The 20,328-nt window shown below is 44.1% G+C and overlaps 1 protein-coding gene and 1 long non-coding RNA gene across 4 annotated transcripts in view; one reads left to right on the plus strand and one right to left on the minus strand.

Moving 5' to 3' along the window:
• Positions 1-8,139: 8,139 nt before the first annotated feature.
• On the minus strand, positions 8,140-10,942 carry LOC146206966 (uncharacterized). The gene is made up of 2 exons (XR_014703635.1): positions 10,549-10,942; positions 8,140-8,827 (listed from the first exon to the last, which is right to left on the minus strand). It is a non-coding gene; the product is annotated as an uncharacterized LOC146206966 (long non-coding RNA).
• LOC146206967 (MICOS complex subunit MIC60-1-like) overlaps positions 10,940-20,328 on the plus strand; it is a 118,208-nt gene continuing 108,819 nt past the window's right edge. For 2 of the 3 annotated variants that reach the window (XM_084587689.1, XM_084587756.1), the window contains exons 1-2: positions 10,940-11,084; positions 11,480-11,550. In XM_084587689.1, the coding sequence (XP_084443815.1) occupies positions 11,040-11,084; positions 11,480-11,550 (116 nt within the window). In that variant the 5' untranslated portion in view covers positions 10,940-11,039. Of the gene's footprint in view, positions 11,085-11,479; positions 11,575-20,328 lie in introns of all 3 variants that reach the window. The other variant, XM_084587836.1, reaches the window with a different exon arrangement.

Below are 20,328 nucleotides of genomic sequence, written 5' to 3' on the forward strand. Positions count from 1 at the left end.
CACGACAAATGTATTTACTTCATAGCTTGCAATAAAATGCTTCCATTGCAAATAAGCATTCCTTGTGTGTCGTGCTCTTTGGTCTCATTATTTTGAAGCCATGACAATCGGAAAACATTTGGGAGAACAGCATTGCATCATGTCTACATTATATTCCTGTAGAAAAAGAGAACGGGCATTGCAGTTGATGTCGATGAGACTGAAATCGACATTTGTTTCAGCTAAACTGTTTCCTCGATTTCGAATCTGGTTTGGGCTATTGCATGTCTAAGGCCCCAGCCAAATATTGCCCACTGCCTCAATAACAGCACATGCTCAAGGACCTAAAGAAACTACAAGATGAAAGTTTATTTTTCAACCCTTTGTGATGAGAGCAACTTTACAACAGGTAGAGGTATTGACATGGCACACAGGGATCGGGAATGCCAAAACCTAATGCGGTCTATGAAAGACGGCAAGCATGGGAAAGAGCTAATTTTGACTGCTTGGTGTCCTTTTTATATGCACTGACATTGTATAGCCCACAGGTGTCTTTACATCTTGCCTCTGCCAAAATGTAGCCATGTATTTAATCTTAAAACCTTAGGATTAGCAGTTGAATGCATAGCCACAAAGTCACTGCTGCACATAGGTAGGAAGGTTTCGGACGTAGGAAGGGAGTAATGTTTTTAAGCCAGGTAGTCGCTCTGAATCTGAACCATGAGAAACATTTCCCCAAGAGCAAAAAGAGGTGAATGTAAATTTGGAAGGTGCTGTACATATAATGTAATAAAAGGCAGCTTGCTATCATGTGATCATTTGAAAGGCTGAAAAGTGGATATTAAAGCATTAGTTTAAAATACCTAAGCAAAGGACAGTGCAGCAGGTTATAGAAAGTAAAATAATTTGGAAAACCTTCACAAACACAGTTGTGGATTAAAGCACAGTTTCAAGGTAATCATAACAAGGAAGTAGTAATCGGCTATTATTGAAATGAGCAGGCCCTATTTGCCCTGGGCAGGTGGCGTCCTTGGTCCAAAAAGGTGAGGGCATAAGCAGGTCCTCATCTGATGGTTTGTGTGGGTGGTACTTCTATGCTGCCGCAACACCATACCATATGACACAGAGTGCTGGGCATCTTGCAGTAGAGTACCTGCAGTTGAGATTGCAGCACATGGTGCACATCTTTGAGTATGAAGATGCAGAAAACTGAAAAGAAGCATTAGAGTGGGACATGTAATCCAGGAAATAGGGCTTTTCAGCTAATCGATTAGGTTTCGAGGGAGTGAAACAAGCAAGGAATACCAGACACTGGGATGAAGAGATAATGTCGGCAAATGAGCCAAGGTTGGCGGCTGCAGCTAACGCATGAAGCAGCGATGATTGCAGACCATTAATTCCCTTCAGCATACCTAATGCAGGCAGTGATGATGAATCAAAACTCTGTTGCAAATTTATGAAATAACTATAGATATGTAACTGCACTGTGGGAAGCCACTTAGCCACTTGATTTTTCTTCCAAGTTTTTTGTTATGAATGGACAGAGTGAAAATGTGCAAAGGAAATAAATGCCAGACTAGCTCTAGTGTCGCATTGCTGAACTGTGGTTTAAACGTTACTTGTGGCAAGATAAATGAGTCATATAGCCTCTGGGTGGCTTGCAGAGAGAGCTGAACTGAGAAGAGAGAACTCGAGAGAACTGCAGAGACTTGTGCGAGCACCGTACAACCAGCCGGTTCAAATGGCGCGCCGTCGCAACGGTTGAGTGACAGCGCTGCAGGTGGCGAAAACGTCCAATACCAACAAAAATTAATTCAGTAAAAGGAAACCTTTAGATAATTAAAATTCGCACTTGTAGTTTATGGGTCACCACCTCCTTTGTTTAACTGAAACTGTATAGTTTCATTTGCAACAATTTCAGATACGATGGTGCGTGCGCCATTATCATCATCATCGCCCCCTCCGCTAAATTATTTGAGTTGCGGCGCGTTACATGAAACGTTTTAAAAATATGTTTGACGCGTTATTGACTCTGGTTATTCTCCTTCCAGTGCTTTACGGAGCCTGTGTTGCGCTTTATCTATTTGTTGCTAATGCTAACGAACCATAAAATGGCTGTGTTTTGTGTTTATACAGCACAGGCGACGCACTTCGCACGGTGAGCATCACTTTGGTAAGTCGAATAGAAAGCCAGCTGATTGCTCTTTGGAAGGAAATGAGTTAATATATTGATTTGTGTAACATTAACGTACTCGAATGCCATGTTGGTAAGCATGGTGCCTGCGCTAGAACCGCGATTCTTCCGCGAATCGCTGTGTGAAATTAGCTGGGAACGATTTGTTTCGGGACGTTTAACTGTGAACATTGCAGCAAGGTTACTTTCTTGCTGCACTTGAGGTTGTCTGAGAAAAGTTCTACTTGCCTGCGCAGAACTAAATAAAGCGCTCCGTTGAAAGTGTTTAGGCATAATGACTACAGAGACATCGAAGGCTTACGTTTGTGTCAGAAGTGCTTTGAATTAATTTTTAGTGTCAATGTGAGGCATGTAGCTTTCCCCTAGCAGTCGTAAGATCACCGAGGCCAACGTCAGTTTTGCACTTGCATCGGACGCGCCTTTTCAGCACATGCTGCATGTATGCGCCTGTTGTTGCTTTTATGTATGATGACTGTGGTAATAGTTTGCAGACTAGCTGAATATAGAACTGTGTTTCAAGTGTGTTGACCGCTTCTTAATAGTGTGTAATGTTGATTTACTAGAAATTAAGCTTCGCTTTTTTTTTGGCAAATGATAAGGGCCTGACACGCTGTCCGTCAGTCCCGAGACGAGTGGTACGCTGTACAGCAAAGTAAATGTACTGCATTACCGAACGGGGTCACGTACTCGTTAGCTATGATTTTTATTTCTATAACTGTAGTGCACAACGTAGATGTAATGTGCGATCGCTTGGTTCTTTCCTAGTGTATTCTTGTAAAACAAATAAACTGGTCAGAACAGCATAGAGATGTGGCTTTAGGGAATGCATCGAAACAGGCTTGCCAAATGGCTTGTCTCTGTTCTCATTCTCGCTCAGATCCAAAGGCAGTACATTTCATTTATCAACTTAATTTTTTTGTAAGTTCAGTGTTTGAATTTACAGTAGTTGTCTGCATGTTAGGTAATCTGCCCAAGTATAGATGACTTGCAGCACTGTCACATTCTTGGTGGACCAGAGCCATGAACGAACCCTGTTTGCCTGCCTAGCCTGCTACTAGCTACCTGCCCCATGGACGATACCTATACCTGATTTACTATCATGGAGTAGGTGTGACAGCCACCTGATAGCTCGCAGCTGCAGCCATGTTTTTATGTTCTACACCTGTGCACCGCAGTGTAACGCTCTATCACGCATTTTAAAAAGGACAGTATTTAATGGCTACATTTTCATCTACAATAATCTGTCACGGTTCCATCCACCAAGGCTGCACAACATTCATAGGTGCCCTAGTGAGGCTCAGAGGAGTTTTGAAAATTCTTGTGCAGTATTGTTGAATTATTACTTACAAAATATTGTCCAGTGAACCAATTTTAACTGTGAATGTATTTATTTTTTCTAAATTACTACCCACGCAATGTTGTTATTGCGGCATTGTGAATGCACAAGATTGTTAGTCTGCTAGAGTTTCCAGTTTGTACAACCCATAGCCATTTAAACAAGAATTGCAATGGTGGCGCTGAATGGCAGCACTTATCTGCGAGATGCCTGATGCATTGTGAGGGCACCAGACATTCCCCTCATCATCTGCGGCGACTGTCATCGATACTACGAAATCACAGTGGTTGCCAGTGTTCAGGTGCGCTGCTCGGGGTCGCAGTCGTCAACAATTTCAAGCCACTACAAAAAGTGTTAATTGCATTGATTACATCTTTGCATGACAGCCGATGTAACCAGCATGAACTATGTCTTACTACAGGTACCATATGCTGTTACTTGCTGTACTGTACGACAGCACAGAGCACATGTGTGATTAGTGGGGTAAATAAAATAAATAAATACTGTCTCCACTGGGAATCAAACCTTCATCCCTTGTATTCCTCACATACTGTACTTTGTTTATGGCAATAGAACATGAGTCAGCACAGATGCATTCTTGCAGTGGAATTATCTAGGCATAGCACTGCTAATTTTTGTTCTAATGTGGCACCTTTTATGGAGTTCACCGATTTTTTATTTTTTGCATCGTTCATATAATAAACACATAAAAACCCTGCAGCACTATGAAAATTTGCCCGTAGCATTCAACTCGTGCTACAGTATGTGCAGTAAAGCTACCTTTGTCTTTGTGTGCAAAATGAAATTTTTTACGAAAGATTTACATTTTGCATGTTGATTTGATCAGAATATATTGGTTTTGAACAAGATTGGAAGAGGCTTTTCAATACCCGAGCTGTTTCATGTGCATGGTTGTTAACTACCATGCTCAACTTTGTAGTCAAGTATAATATGTGCATAGTGCCTATATGCATACAATATATGCATAGAGGCAGGTAGAGTGATTGTTTAGGTGTACTGTAATTATCAGGCTGTGCTAGTATCGTTACAGCTATGATATAAAAATTCGCATCAGGTTTGTAGAACTTTTATTGTGAACAGTGGTTATATGGTGTCTGTGTATTTTATTTTAGCATAGCAGTGATATTGGTGCAAGTTCTGTCAAGTTTTGTTTTGTTTTGATTTTAACTTTGCTTATTGCCACTTGTGGACAGCCTTATCACACAGCGCTATTCAGGTTCTACTAGTGTCGAAGATCATTGATTTCACTTTTTTTAATAGACACTGAGGGTTCACTGACACATACGCTACCAAATTTTTTTGTTTCAACTGCTTCAATTGTTTTCCTTCCCAGTGGTGTTGTACATTTTCACAAAAATTTGCTTTCAAAGTGAAGTTGTCGACTTTCTTCCAAGTTGTGTGATATGCTGTGAAAAATGGCATGCGTGTCATGAAACTTGTTCCAGATTTTTTTGATCGCATTCTGCATGTACGAGTTTTTTCAACCTTCTATGAATTCTTTGTCTCAAAAATATTAAGTATTCAGGCTAAAGTAGGATTAGGTTGCATTCTGGGTTCTGTTGTGCTGGGTAGCAGCTCAGCAGTCAGATTCTTTTACTGGACTTGCCTGAGAGTACGAGTTGTCTGAAGCCTGCACACAGGCCCATATCATGCCATTTGACGCAATTTTTACGCTTGACCGCCATCAGTTCAGAAAAGGACTGTATTGGGCTACTACGACAAACATTACCCCAGCTTGTTTTAGGCGGAAAAAAAAAAGTTTGTGCCATGGTCGCCATCTTGCATGTTCTCATACACTTAAATTTCAAATTTGTAAAATTTGCTGTTCTCATCGTAGTTGTTCCAACAATATCCCAAGTTTTCCAGAAGTTAAGGAACCCAAGAAAATTGTTTTGGAGATTAGAGAATATAAGCCATGCCAGAATAAAATTCTTAAATTTAGAAAATTTGCTTTTTGCAGCATTTACAGCTGTAAAATACAGAGTAAGGTGGTTCTAGTAAACGTATGACCTGTATTAAGAAAAACGTACCACTCCGTGGCATTTATTTTGGGAAGTTAAATCACAGCACTCAGTTCCTTGCTCGCATACAGCCACCCAAACCTTCAACTAGACTGCTCAACGGCCACTTTCAACAGTGATGCTGTTTAAGCTGGAGGTTGTTTCATCTATTCTGCGCAGCTTAATGTGTTTGCAGTAATGTCACCATGACCGGATGTGACATCATCATGACGTCAAATCCAGTCATGTCTAATAACCAGAACTGAGGTCACCACATGACATCATGTCCGGTCATGACCGATGACTTCACCGTGCGATTCACGCATATATGAAGCTAACCTTGCCAGGCATCCAATCTCCCCAGTACTATTCACAGCTTGCTTAGAGGAAGTATTCAGAGACTTGGAATGGGAGCAGTGAGGGATAAGGGTAGATGGAGAATACCTCAGTAATCTGCGATTTGCTGATGACATTGCCTTGCTAAGCAACTCGGGGGATGAACTGCAAATAATGATTGATGACCTAGACAGGAAAAGTAGAAAGGTAGGCTTGAAAATCAATATGCAGAAGACTAAGGTAATGTTCAACAGCCTCAGAAAGGAACAGCAGTTTACATTAGGTAGCGAAGTACTGGAAGTAGTAGGCGAATATGTCTACTTAGGACAGGTAGTACCCGCAGATCCGGACCATGAAAAGGAAATAAGAAGAACAGGATTGGGATGGAGCGCATTTGGCAAGCACTCGCAGATTATGACTAGCAGCTTACCGGTATCGCTCAAGAGGAAAGTATACAACAGTTGCATCTTACCATTACTCGCCTATGGGGCTGAAACGTGGAGGCTAACCAAGAGAGTTCTACTTAAGTTGAGGACAACCCAGAGGGCTATGGAACGAAAAATGGTAGAGGTAATATTAAGAGACAGGAAGCGTGCACAGTGGGTCAGAGAAATAACTCTAGTTACCGACATTCTAGTGGAAATTAAGAAGAAGAAATGGACATGGGCCGGACATGTAGTGCGAAGAGAGGATAACCGATGGTCACTGAGGGTAACAAACTGGATTCCAAGGGAAGGAAAGCGTAGCAGGGGGCGGCAGAAAGTTAGATGGGCGGATTAAGAAGTTCGCAGGGGTGAAGCGGATGCAACTAGCACAGAACCGGGTTAAGTGGAGAAATATGGGAGAGGTCTTCGCCCTGCAATGGTATAGTCAGGCTGACGATGATGAATCCCACAGACTTTCGGTAGAAGCAATGTTAGGCAACCCAAGGGCCGCCTTATACGCCAGCCTAATCATAGCGTCCACCTTGTTTTCCTCCGTCACGTCCATATTCATACAAGGCGTCACATAAACTGTTCAACTGATCACGAATGCCTGTACCAAATGACTTGAATCCTTTTCCTGCAATCCTCTCTTTAGATTGGAGATGCTTTCAGTGAGCCTCATGGCAGCGTTTACCGTATTCTTTAGCTTTCCTAAGGCCTCCTTATTTTTCCTGTTAGTCTGCAAATACATGCCCTGTTGTAGCGTATCCTCCTCCTCCAATTGTCTGTCTCTACCCCTGGTGACACAGAGTAACATCGCACCAAGTGGTGACACACAAGCGATCTGTATCTGAAGAATGGTGGCACCTTAGATAGAGAAATGTTCGTGTCAGGCCGCACAACAAAAAACACTGAAATTGTGTGATTCAGCAACTTCAGCTACAGATTTTTTTTTTATCGCACTAGCAGCAAAGAAGCCAGAAGAGTCTGTCAGAAGAAGCTCTGATTTCAGCTTTTAGCGATTCAGGTACTACAACCACCTGTAATGCCAACTAGTGGCCAAAGGTGCACATAGTTTCCGTACCCACTTGCTTTTGAGTATGTACACATGATCGCTGCATGTTCTCAGTTTTATCTCTGTTTAGGAGGGTTTCCACAATCGTTAGGAACGATCTGCTGACACTGGCACACAAGCGTGTAGTTTTCACGTAGATAGGAACCTAGTGTATACTTGAGTGAAGGCTCTCCAGCTTATGATACAAACTATTTGTAAAAATAAAAATAAATATGATTGTACAGGGATTTTAGGGAAACCAACAGGTTGCTTGTTTTGACGGATGTTTGGAAGAAATGACTAAGTGAAATGCTTAAGTTCATAGGCCTCTTGTTTGTCCAACACGAGCATTGTGAAACTTCACTGGCTGAAGCTGCACTGGAATGAGGACATCTACAGTGGTTTGCCTCCACCAGGAACAATGCTGTGAATCTGCTTCATAGCAGTGCTGGTGCTTCTCAAAGTGGCAGTCCTGTACAATGTAGACCAGCTGCCACAAGTAATGCACCGGTACATCAATCAAGTGCGAAGCCCTCACAGCCACATTAGGCAGTATTTGCATGTAGCTTCCCGAGAAGAGTTCAATAAACAGATATTTAACCTTCGTGGCACACCAGCTCAAATTTTGTCACCCTCTGCAAAATGTGCCAACCATAAACCACAAAAAGTTGACAAATGCACGAAATGAGTTGTGCTATGAGCAAAAGAAGACCGGGCTTAAAAATAATGTTTCTAGCAATTTGGCAAAGTTACGAGAATGGCAAGCCTTCACAATGAACCACGTAACACATTGGTTCCTGGTATTTGGCTTCACTACATTTTATTGGTGTAGTCGGGAGAATAGGAATTTCCAACTCGCAACAACCACCCCATCTTGATACATCAAGGCAACTGCTGCAGACATACAACAGATCCGAAGGCATGTCGCCTAGCACACATTACAATAGATGCTGTCAAGAGAGTGCAAGAAGTGGCCGATTCCATGCCAAGTTACTTAAGACAATGCCATGTTTCGGACACCATCACATACAGAGAACTTTTGCTCAGATAACCACAGCTGTGTTACCCCCGCAAGGGTCAAGTGTTGTTGTATATGACAAACTCTTTAATCCATGCCAGGCCTGTTCACATATCAATCTGTTGCTTTAATTCTAAAGGCTGAAAACTAGAGAGGCAAAAAATTGCAGTCACACATTTGTGCTTCTCCACCTCCCGCCACTGCAAATCATGCGTCCAAAATCACTCTGAATGCTTTCCAAATAATAACATATCAGCAAATGCAAGGGTGACAATACTCCACAACAAGATTAAATACATTGCAAAAAGATATTTTAAACTTAACTAGGAGCACGCTCTAAACCAGTAGAAGGAGTGAGAGTGTCCATTTGGTCACACCAGTTACAGCTCACTGCACTACTGAGGTAGCGGCGGAATCCAACTGGTGGAGGAAACTCGTATGTCGGCCCAGAGTATTCCTTGCCTCTGTAAATGTAAATAAATGAGAGTAATACAGCAATTACATTTAGTTTGCATAAATTCAGCAAACTCACTCACAGTAGAATTTGATTTGAGTAAAGCAAGTGAGAGTGCCTGCCGCAGAAGGAAAAAGGCAGTAACGAGACTGGCAGTCAATGCTAGCACAAATACAAATATTTAGCACACTTGCAAAACACTGAAATAGCAAACAAAGAGACTAAGTTAAATCACGTGTGCAGTAAGTGCGAAATATGCTGCGGCTTGCATGGAATTGTAATCAAGAGTGCTTATAGCAGCAACTGCCAAGCTCTTTGACAGGATTACGAGGTACAGTCTTTGTCAAAAGTGTAGAGCCCAGGGGGTCTGCTTCTGGGCCAGTTCCTGCGGCTTGTAATGAATTGCCGGTATTCCAACTTTGTTGATGGCAAGAAGATTTTTTTGTCCTACCCCCTTCAGTGGCCTCAACTAATTCTACATCAGTGCCACTATTCGGCTCAGAAGCGGACCCCCCGGGCTCTACACTTTTGACAAAGGCTGTACATGCAACGGTGCCTCACTCCCCTCAACAAAACGTACCACCTCAGGTTAATTATTGCTTTCTTTTCAAATAAGCTGTCAATGGCCTTGACAGCAGCTTGAAGCCAAGCACTGCCCACTATTTATGGAGGCATTGTTTCTGCTATCATTCCCAGTTTTCTCAAAGTGATGACGCTGTTGGAGCAAGCAAAAGATATATATTAGGGAACTCTGCGGTATCGACATGAATCTGAAGTGTTAAATCTATATAAATAAGCTCAGCGAGTTCTACCAATGCAGTTATTTTCGTAGTAAAAGGGCAGATACTCTCATGGGCAAGAACCTATGATAGCCGAAAAGTCACCCTCATTGCTGCATGCACCGATGTGAGTACTGGACAGTGGAACGTGTGAGCATACAAGCACAATAAATTCGTGCGGGTATACGCCCGTATCTTGTAGCAATTTTATGCTGAGCAGTAGGCTCGTTTCACTCCGGGGCTCATTTCGCACTGGGCCAGTTTACATTTATACTAACTCTCAGCTAGCCAGCAACTCCCCTTCTTTAGCACTTCGTCGACACTGTAAAGAAGCTGACCTCTTGCACTGCAGCACCACGTATGGGCCGCATAGATAAATACCTTAAGACAGTTTTTTGACAGAAGCACGACCGTTTCTATGGGCCCAGCCACTCTGCTGAAGCTGCGAGGAAGGCAATAAAACCTCCTGATCATAAACCAGCGCGTTCACGCTGGCGCACCACACCAAAATGTCTGCTACTGCCCAAACAAACTAGGCCACAAACGAAGAATTTAAAAAAAAAAAAAAAAAAAAAAAAAGCAAATTACAAACTTCCGTGACTCTCGACTCACAAATAGTTTCACATCATCTGTAAGTCGCCGCGTACGTCCCAATACCCCAGTGCACCCCGAAGACAACAGCAACCGGCGACCGATCGGTGCACAGCAGCAGGTATGCAACGGTTGTTTCAAGCGCGAAGAAACGGGATCGACGCCATTATGCAGTCTCCACATGCCTTCGCCCGGAGACTATCGCGTGATTACGCCGCGACAGTAATTGTGACTACCGCATAGCTGCACTGCCGTGTAAAAACTCGTTAAAAAAACTGCAAGACTGTAGCAGAACGCCGACAAATGCTTTACCTAGAGCTCGCGGGCATGTACGAAACACCATCATTCGCGTACGACTCACCGTAGTCGGAGGCTGCAGACAGGCCAGCGACAGGACCGAAGGCTACGCTGTTGAATTTAGGGCAACAATCCACAAACTGAATCAGATTTTCACCGAATTTGCATCTATCGGGATGATGCCCCGCAAACTACAACAAGCCGACGCATGAAAGCGACCTAGGGCTCGCAAGGCGCGAACACCCGTTGCCCGAAAAGCGCGCCAGCTTTTGCTCGGGTGCGGTGGCTCGAAACGGGGTAATTGGCATCTGGGTCATCTGGGTTTGAGGCTTATTTCCAGAAAAAAGCAAATACTAAAAGTTGTTTGACGTCACATCCGTCGAGAGAATCAACGCATCCTCCTTTCCACTTTGGTTCTGGGCGCGCATGCGCAGTTCACGGAGCCGGCTCTCTGCAAGTTCAGGGGAAGTTTATAGGCTGCTTTAACGTTGGCCTCGGCCGCATGCTCTAGAATTGTTTGGACCTTTGGATACTTTGTGTGAGCTGGTCGAAGTAATGTGGCGATCGACACGACATATTTCTTCGCGATGTTCTCGACTGGTAAGCGTTTTGTGAATTATGAGCCGAGAAAAACTATAAGCCGCGATACCAGGGCAGCTGTCCTGCTTGTTAACTTGCTAGAGCTCGTTTTGATTTTGTTTAGACGTAATAAGACAAGGTAACCCCAAATCGCCGACATATAGTTAAGGACAGCGATGGGAAGACAGAAGGAGCAAGGGACAGGCTTACCCTCTCGCATAATTTTCCCATCGCTACGGCACATTGACTAGCCCAAACCGCCACATTGTGTGAGTTGAGAATTCTCAAGGGCACAGGCTTAATGCAGTTACAAATTTCGTTCTTAGTGCGGTTGCGTTTAAGAGAAGCTACTATGACCGTTTAGTAATAAGCTGCGTTCTGTGGAGGAGGCGGTAATTAGCTACATTGTGTTTCAGCTTCCCGGCAACCGGCACAAGGCCAAGTCCCCAGTCCACAGCCGTCAGCAATCGACAAGCTCGTCCGGAAGGTCGTGCATCTGACTCCTCCTTTTGTGAGATGTCCACGCATTGTTCTCCTCTGTCGTCGCGGCTAACAATATCCATACTCACCCTGCGTCCCTGATGTGTCTGTCGTGGTTATGAATGGCAGGGAATGGTGTGATGACCAGAGCTCCTCAATGCTACCATTTTAGGAAACATAGCGCAAAGAAGACAAGGACAAAATGAGGGATACACACACGAGCGCTAACTCACAACTGATTTTTTATTAGAAATGCTAACAGAATATATAGGGTACAAAAAGTTATTAAAGACATGAAATAAAGGAGGTGAATTGACAAAAATGTCCGGCTCTTTGAACATAGAAATTCTTTAACCCCAACAGCACAAGACAATTTGCCTAAACATTGCTCGAAATGTAAATGCCACCCCATTTTCGATAAAGCTATCGTGCTTGGCACATCGCGCAATCAACGTACAAGAGAAATTATAGAGGCATATCATATCCCGAAAGGAGGGGATACGTGTGTTAGCGAAGCATCCATTAACTTAACAAAAGTAGAGATTACATACCATGAAACAGTTGTTAAGTAGTTTTTTTTCACGTGTTTTGTGTATCTTTGCAGACTTGCTTTTTCCACATTTTTGTCAATTTCACCTCCTTTATTTCATGTCATTGATAATTTGTTTTTGTACCCTATATATTCTGTTAGCATTTCTAATAAAAAATCGGTTGTGAGTAAGCGCTTGTGTGTGTATCCCTCATTTTGTCCTTGTCTACTTTGCGCTACGTTTCCTAAAATGCAAATGCACCAACTCGCCCAATTCAGCATTCTTGTGCAGTTCAATACTACCAGTTGCGAAACTTTCAATACAAAAAAAAGGCGGTTTTGATTGGTCAGAATTCGGATGGTAACGTGTTTACGAATGGTGGCGGCACCCGTGGCCATTAAAGAAAACTGCGTCTAAATTCCAAACTTTCTGATTGTTGATAAATGAACAACCATTATGGGCAATAAAATTAGTTGAAAACTTGCAGTGGCAAATTATTAGGATAACAGCCATATAGTTCAATAAGATAGAAAAGAGGAGAGAAAAATTTTATTTCCAAAAGTCAATGGCAGCAGTAGCAAACAGCTTGTACTGGGCGCTTTCAGATGGCGCGACAATTCATAAACATCCGAAAAATGTGTACAAAATCCGGTCTCTTTTTGAAGCGGAGTTTCGCAACTGGTTTGATCCAAAAGCTCTGGTGATGACTGCATCCCAGGGGGTCAAAATTAACGACGTCATCCCCTGTAGCAAATGTAGAAACGGTCTTTCCAAATTCAAAGGCAGTAATAAAAACTTGCTACATTTCTGATATCACCTGTATTGTAAGTAAGAGCAATCTGGTTAATTATATGCCCCGAGCGCAGCCTGTAGGAGGTATTCACTGAGGCCGTATAGCCAGATGGCGCGAGCATCGTCCCGCCTCGTCTGCTATGTCAAAGGTCGCCGGTGGCATATCGGTAGCATCGGCGTGGGTCGGCTTGCACAGTGTCAGGTTCGCTGTCAGGTGCCCGTTGTATATTCGAAGTGATCCGCAAAATTTGATCAAGTTGTTAAAAATGTCCACATCCATTTTTCGTTGCAGAACCCTTTATGCACATGGAGTCTGCAGCGATATTTTTGTGCTCCGGGACATAACACTGCTGTTCGGTGTTGCAACTAGGCATTCACTCATTCAACAGCGAAAGTGGCCGGCTGCCCATTGAGCGCAGCACGACTTGCAGCTCATTAAACCTGTTGTTAGCTCCAACTGATGCAGCACACATCTTGAAAAGAGAGCATTAATTGTCCTAATTCCAAAGCTGTCATGGCCGCGAAGCGCACATTTCTGCGCTTCGCGGCCATGAAGCGCACAGTGGCGGTAGTCGGCAAACTGTCGATCGAAGCTTGTTCCGGCAGTAAAGCGAAGCAATGCAGTTGCTTAATTTTAGTGACAGATGGTCAAGCAAATACTTTTACACGCTTGCAGCATAACGGCACACCCAGCGATCATGATTTGGTGTCTGCAACGTAGCTCTGCTTGAAATGCACATAACCCATGGTTCACAACAACGTGATGTGCAGCGATAGCTCTTGATACAGTTCTAACACGTCACTTGCAAGTCGGCAGAGGTGACAGAGCTAGCTAAAAGAACAGACACGTCACTATTTACTCACCTTTAAAAACTGCACGCCGGCCATCACTGCCCTCACGCATGTGTGGCTCTTGGCTTTGTTCGCTTGTCAAAAAATTAGAACGCTTTCATGGATTTGTACGTTTTAATTTCTTCACCTGTCGCAAAACTTAAGAGCGCACTTCACAAGAAGGCCCCGATGAAGCAGTGGTTTTGTGGTACGCCGCACACCACGACGAAGTTACCGCAGTCGTACGAGCCGATGTTTCGTTGAACGCATCAAAGTTCACCGGCGTTCTAGGTAGAGTACCCGGGCTCGAACCCGACCGCCGGCGGCTGCGTTTCGATGGAGGCAAAACAGTGAGGCATCCGTGTGCTATGCGATATCTGTGCACAAATTTTCACAAAGTCAAAAATTTTATCGAGACCGACATTTTTCTTGTTCCACGAAATCCACGGGTGTAAGTATATATCCTCTCGCTCGCACAGTTTTCTCTGGCGCACGCAGAAATTCCTACAGGACTCTAAAAGTGCACACCGGATCACAAGTTGAGTACTGCGGCTGGTTGCGGTGCCCACACACATGACCACGCATATGGCGAATGCCGCGCCCCTTGCAGATGACGTCGCATACCTCTATAGACCAGATTTTTTAGCCGCTCCCAGCCGCAGCCATTTTCTGCCGACTAGCGTGCCGCCATGCGGGCGCTGCCTTGGAGACTGCGGGGCCGTGGTATCACCGCGGCCGCTCCTGCACGGCAGCCTCGTTAAGCTAGCTTTCGGATGCTAGAGAATATCTCCAAAAATATTTTCACCGGATGGTTGCGTTGGAGCAAGTTTATTTGCATTGCTGTAGAGTTACAATCGACTTGTTATTTATGGGATTTAGTTTTACGTTCACGTTAACTGTGCTGGTGCTTATCACACTGCTGCGCTAATAATGCCGTTTTGGGCCCTTACTGACGGCAGAACGTTTTTGAACAATTTCAAACGTTACTCTTGCGTATGACTCTCATATAATTCAACTTCCCATGCGCTCTTCTTTCTTCCTGCCTGCCATTTCGAACCTCGCCAATTAGGCTGTGTTGTTGTTCACGTGGTGTGTGCTAGTCACATCAACAAATTATCGATTTGTGTTCATCTAACTTGACAAGCTGATGGCAGGCAAATTTTGTTGTGCTTTATGTATGAACACCGCCGCATTAGAATAATTTTTTTTTATCCCTGGAACTTTATAGCGCCTATCAAACTGTTGCGCCTGCATGTCAAGCATAATGCATCTTTTTATATCCTGCACGTAACGGTGCGGACAAACGTAAACGGAGCACGTTTTTTTCTTCTACTATTTTTCACTCAGTGCATGATTGAAACTGGCAGTCTTGGAATATGTGATCTGGTAGTAGACGCCAGTGCCTTTTCACTGGAACAATATTGTTTACTTATCTCCAGTGCAGAAGGCGTTAATTTAATTTGAACGGAAAAGCGTGCTCCGTTTACTTATGCCCGCACCTGTACATTCTCGTGCATGCCAAAGAAACAGCAGCAAAGAAATGCTAGCTGGAGCAATACAGCACAGTTTTCGTATGGTACATGAAATTTAGCATCCAAAAGTGGCATCGGCTATGAGATACGCCGTAGTGGAGTGCTCCGGAAATTTATCAACTGCCTGGGACTTTTTGACTTGCACTGACATCGCACACTACACAGGCGCTTCGTTTTCATTCGCTTCTGTGATCCAACCTGTGTCTTCGGGCTCAGCACTCAAGAGCGTTAACCACGGAGCCACCGCTGGAGGGCACAACACCGTTTTGTTATTTGTATTAAGAGAGACGCGGATCGAAAAACGGCGATTTTTAGTAAAAAAATCACTTTTGTGTTTTTGACTGTTCGAGCTACATTGATCCTTCCTCTTTCACATATAAAAAAATCAGAGCTGGAAACAATCTCAAAACTATTTAAAAACTCTGTTAAAGCACTCGAGGTGGCTAGAAAAGAGGCAGATATGACCCATTTTCAAGCGCGTGATGCGTCAAATCACGGCGTCGCACGCCGTCGGAATCTTGCATGGTGGTAGGCCTATGCTTTTTCTCCCTAAAGCCGGCTATGCCGCTTCGAAAGCCCTCGGGAAGTAATTATAAAAAAAACATTTCGCCGCCAAAACCGTGCGTTCTCACTGGCCTTTTAAATCACGTGGTGCGATTTCGTCCACGCCATTGGCTGTTGGGGCGTGAAGCGGCCATAGCTCGTCTGCTCTTCATGCGACGCGCAGCTCACGTTTTTTCATAAGCATTTTCTCGACGTGTTTTGAAGCTTTCACCAGTGCTTTCACGCATCTTTGTGCTTCTCATGGACGCCGAGGAAAAACGCGATTTTCGACGCCGAAAGCATCGCTCAAAGCACCTGTTCAAGGGATGCCGCCGCAAAGTGAAACGGCGTGCAGCCGAGGCGTCCGCGTCAGCTAGGCCTAACGTCTGCGAAGGCGACGGTTCAGAGCCGGCTGTACACTCAAGTTTCCTTGACAGCGTAGACGATTTCGTCAGCGCATCGGAAAAGAAGATAAGGATCTTTGAGAATGGAGACAGCAGCGTTGACGTGTCGGCGAGTGCCTTTATCAGAGAGATCGGCGCCGCGAACGCACTGGTGAGCGGAGCAGCATGTCCGGAGTGCGGGCGGTGCGAACTTGCCATCCACAAGTTGGTCGAGAAGCGGAAAGGACTTGCGTCATTTCTGGAGCTGCGTTGCAGCAATTTAGCGTTTCCTAAGTCCGTTGTATCGTCAAAGTACTCGTCGCGGCGTGCAGCTCCGGTGGACGGCGCTAGCGATCGAGCGCAATCGTCAGGAAGCCTGAGAGAGAGTTTTGCCGTGAACGTGAAGGCTGTGGTTGCGGCTCGCGCTATTTTTTGTTGGACACAATCAGCTTTCCCGATTTTGTGCCACAAGGGCTTCGAACAAGTTCCTGAGGAACTGGGAGTACTTCCCTCAAGGGAACTGGTTGCACTGAGAAAAAATAGTGACAAGCGAAGGATGTCACTGAAGGTGACAGCAGAGGCAAGGTCCCAGCGTCGCTGTCTAGCCAAGAAGGCACGTCTTGAGGATGCTGCTCACAAGGCCTCTGAGGGAGCAACATATGGTGCCGGTAAATTTTAAAGCTGTGCACTAGATCTAGGTATCCTGGCCTGCATTGTGTGCAATTTTCATGTATATATTTCTGCAACAACAGCAATAAACATCTTTTGTAACTTTCAATTGCAGTTTTCTCAACTTCTTATTTTGGGCCAAACATAGCTTTTGTGCACAACATTTCATGTTCTTATTGTAGTCCAATCAAGACCAAATTTGGCATACATATTCTTTAAGGTGCGTAGAGTGTCAATATCTATGTTTAAATGCAATCAGCAATATTTTTTGGTATGAAAATTTTTTAAATTCTCTGGCACTACCCACTGGAAATCAAGCACCACATAGAAAATTGTCTCAAAATTCTGCATGCTAAGCTAATGTCATTATATTGCTTATTTACACTCAGTGGAGTGTTGGAAGCAAGAAAAATTTGTTGGTACTGCCCTACCATGTTTACTGCTATGCTTATCAGCTGCACAAGCATGCACTGTTTTTCACTTATGCATGGCATTTAGAATATGAAGCCATCAAGCCATCTTAAAAATAAAAACATATTTGGAAAGAGGAGATCAATCTTTATAAGTGGTGCAATTTTCATTAACTTAACATCAATATTAAAAAAAAAAAAGTTTTCGAGGAGCGTCTCCCCTTAAGCCTTGAACAGATATTTACACAGCAGCCAGCTCCCCCCAGTTTTGCAGTGACAAGACGAGTATATTTAATTTAGAAGCTATCGGTGTGTGTTAAACCGCTGCTTAGCCATTTGGGACAGGTCATAACATGTAGTGAAATCGTGTTGCGTCCGAGGTAGATACTAACAGCAAAAAGCTACTGCGCTCAACCGTTTTGCACGCCGACTTCTCTCTGAAATAAGGAAATACAGTAGAGTCTCGTTACAGGAGACATGGTTACAAGCGACACTCGGTTATAAGAGACACTTGAAAATGGTTTGGTTGGTCTTCCTATGTTTGCCATGTTAACAACATTGCATACAAGAGACATGGTTACAAGAGACACTCTGTTACTAAGGGCAACTTTTGCAGGTCCCTAAAGTAACTTGTTCACTATTTATAAGAGACACAACACAGGTACACTGATGCAACGCATCTGACTGGTACCAACTCGTATGTGTGGCAATTTAGATTCCCTTAACTAAATTCTGTGCCATATCAGTGTCATGTTTTTATTGAAGTTTGTCAGGAACCGAGAAGGAGAGCCTCCTCTTGACTGGGAAGTCAAAATGTCCTTATTGTTTCAGTCACACATCAAAATGCCCCTGTTGTTTCACTCGCACAGGAATGTAATGACCCTGACTAAATAAGGACATTCTGACTTTCCAGTCAAGAGAAGGCACTCCTTGGTTCCTGGCATAGTGCAACAAAACAGGACACTGATATGGAACAGAATTTATTTAAGAAAATCTAAACTGCCGCATATACGAGTTGGTAGGAATATTTTGGTTACAAGAGACATCTTTTTCGGGTTCCTTGAGTGTCTCTTGTAACGAGGTTTTACTGTAATTGGGAGTCCTAGTTGTCGTACTTAGATTCCTTTAAAGGCAAAATGAAAGCCAAAGACGAACCACTGTCGGCCGAAAACGCACGTTTCGCCTAAGCTAACGCGTGAGGCTCGTTGATCCGGTTAAATCTGGCACCATGGAGTCAGGTTCCAAAATCTTTGTGCGCAAAATCAAAACATAAGAAAAAAACATGTGGATTTCTCACATGTGAAGGGCAGCCCCCCCCCCCCCCCCCCTTAAAAAAACAACACAAGCCATTGCTGCGCATAAATGGCGCTTTACAGTTCGTAACCAGCATGTTAGACTACCCTCATATATTACGTCACCGAGAAAACAGTGCACTTCAAATAGCTGCAGCACTCCGTGGAACATGGACAAAAGTATGTAGTGATGCACAGCACACACACACATGCATAGGTGGTAGAGCGCGTTAACGACAGAATTGAAGAATGCTCGCTCACAAACACGCATTTAACGTGGGGCACCCGTGCAACCCGCAGTCCTCTGGCCGCATGTGCCCGTCAGATGGCGCCTGGTGTCGAGAGAAGGAATGCGCTAGCAGCCTGCGTGTGAGGGTAAAAAAATCTGGTCTATAGGGCACTACTGAAAGCCATCTATCGGCGTCGGCAGGAAGCACAGACGGGGCACATTCGCCAGCTGCCCCATTGCTGAAGCAAGTATGGACAGGAGTTTGCATGTGTAATTTGTCGTTTGTGCAGGTGCGTGGTGATTATTTCTGTAGTGACAGCATCCGAAAAGTAAGGGAACTGATCAAAAGTGGACATATATTTAATGCCGCAGCTTGGGACAACCCAATTTGCATTCGTGCAAAGTGCTTGCCGCAGACAAGTGTCACCAAGCCCGGCTTTGCCGGGGAGCTTACCATGACTCCATGAGGGCATTCCCTCATTTTATGCTTCAGAAACGATGCCTGTGCTTGCTTAATGTGCTTGGAGAAAAACCTGACAAGTCCAGTTTGTTTTCTAGGTGTGCCTGTTGTACACCAGGAAACTTGTCGAAACGTGTTCTGGTGGAGCTTTTGTAGCTTTTCGAACGCCTCTCTGCACAACAATTTTGTTTATTTGTCCCAGGATAAAGCAAAATATCTGAACGATGACCACAACACTGCATTGCAACGCGAGGAGAGAGACTGTGAGCGTTTCTTTCTCGCCGACAATAGGTGGCACAACCTTTGAGGCTTACAGGCACCCTGTGTCACGGCTAAATATCTTGCTTCACTGCCATTTCATGGCATATGCTTTTGTAGTAGTGGAGCTGCATAATTACCAAAGTTTAGACAAAGAAAAGTGGGTATTTCTGCGTCAAAGGCTGCCTCAGTCGCGAACTGCCTTTGGAGAAGACATGAAGGCAAAAATAGGATGACAGGTGAAGAAAGTCAACTGCTGTCTGTAAATAAAAATTGTTGTAACCAAATTAAGAAACTTAGGATGAGGTTCATTATTTTAGTTAGCGTCAGTCAGATAAAAAATTTAGTTTCTCATAGTACGGGTAGTTTGCACGAGGCAGTCGATTAGCTCACTGTTTTGTCAATATTTCAAGGTTTGTCGGTCACTAAAATTCCCGTAGAACCGCAGTCATTGTCTTGCCGAAATAAACAGAGTGTATTAACATAGCTCTCAGTTTGCGATGCACTGTGCTTCGTCTCGTACGGCATAGTGAGCGTCACAGGGACAACCGGACTATTCGTAGATGTGTTCGTAGCAAGTTGTGAAAAATTGTATGTTGCCAGGAGCCACCCACCTTTTTTGCCTCAGTTTTTCATGCTCTTTGCGATGGCTGGTGCAGAAGAGGCACCCTGAGTTCGCTGCTGTCAGGCGTGTTTCTTGTCCCGAATTGTTAGCACATGTTCATTCGTAAAAATGAACAATTGTCGCTGCCTGAGGGAGGTAAGGTGTGGTGTGCAAGGTAATTGACACCCTGCACTAAGGCACTCCTATAAACCAAAACAAATCCACACATTTTTCCACTTTAATTGCGACCGT

The sequence above is a fragment of the Amblyomma maculatum genome, chromosome 1 (genome assembly GCF_055883805.1).
Source record: "Amblyomma maculatum isolate TAMU_Amacu chromosome 1, ASM5588380v1, whole genome shotgun sequence".
NCBI classification, from domain to species: Eukaryota; Metazoa; Arthropoda; class Arachnida; order Ixodida; family Ixodidae; genus Amblyomma; species Amblyomma maculatum.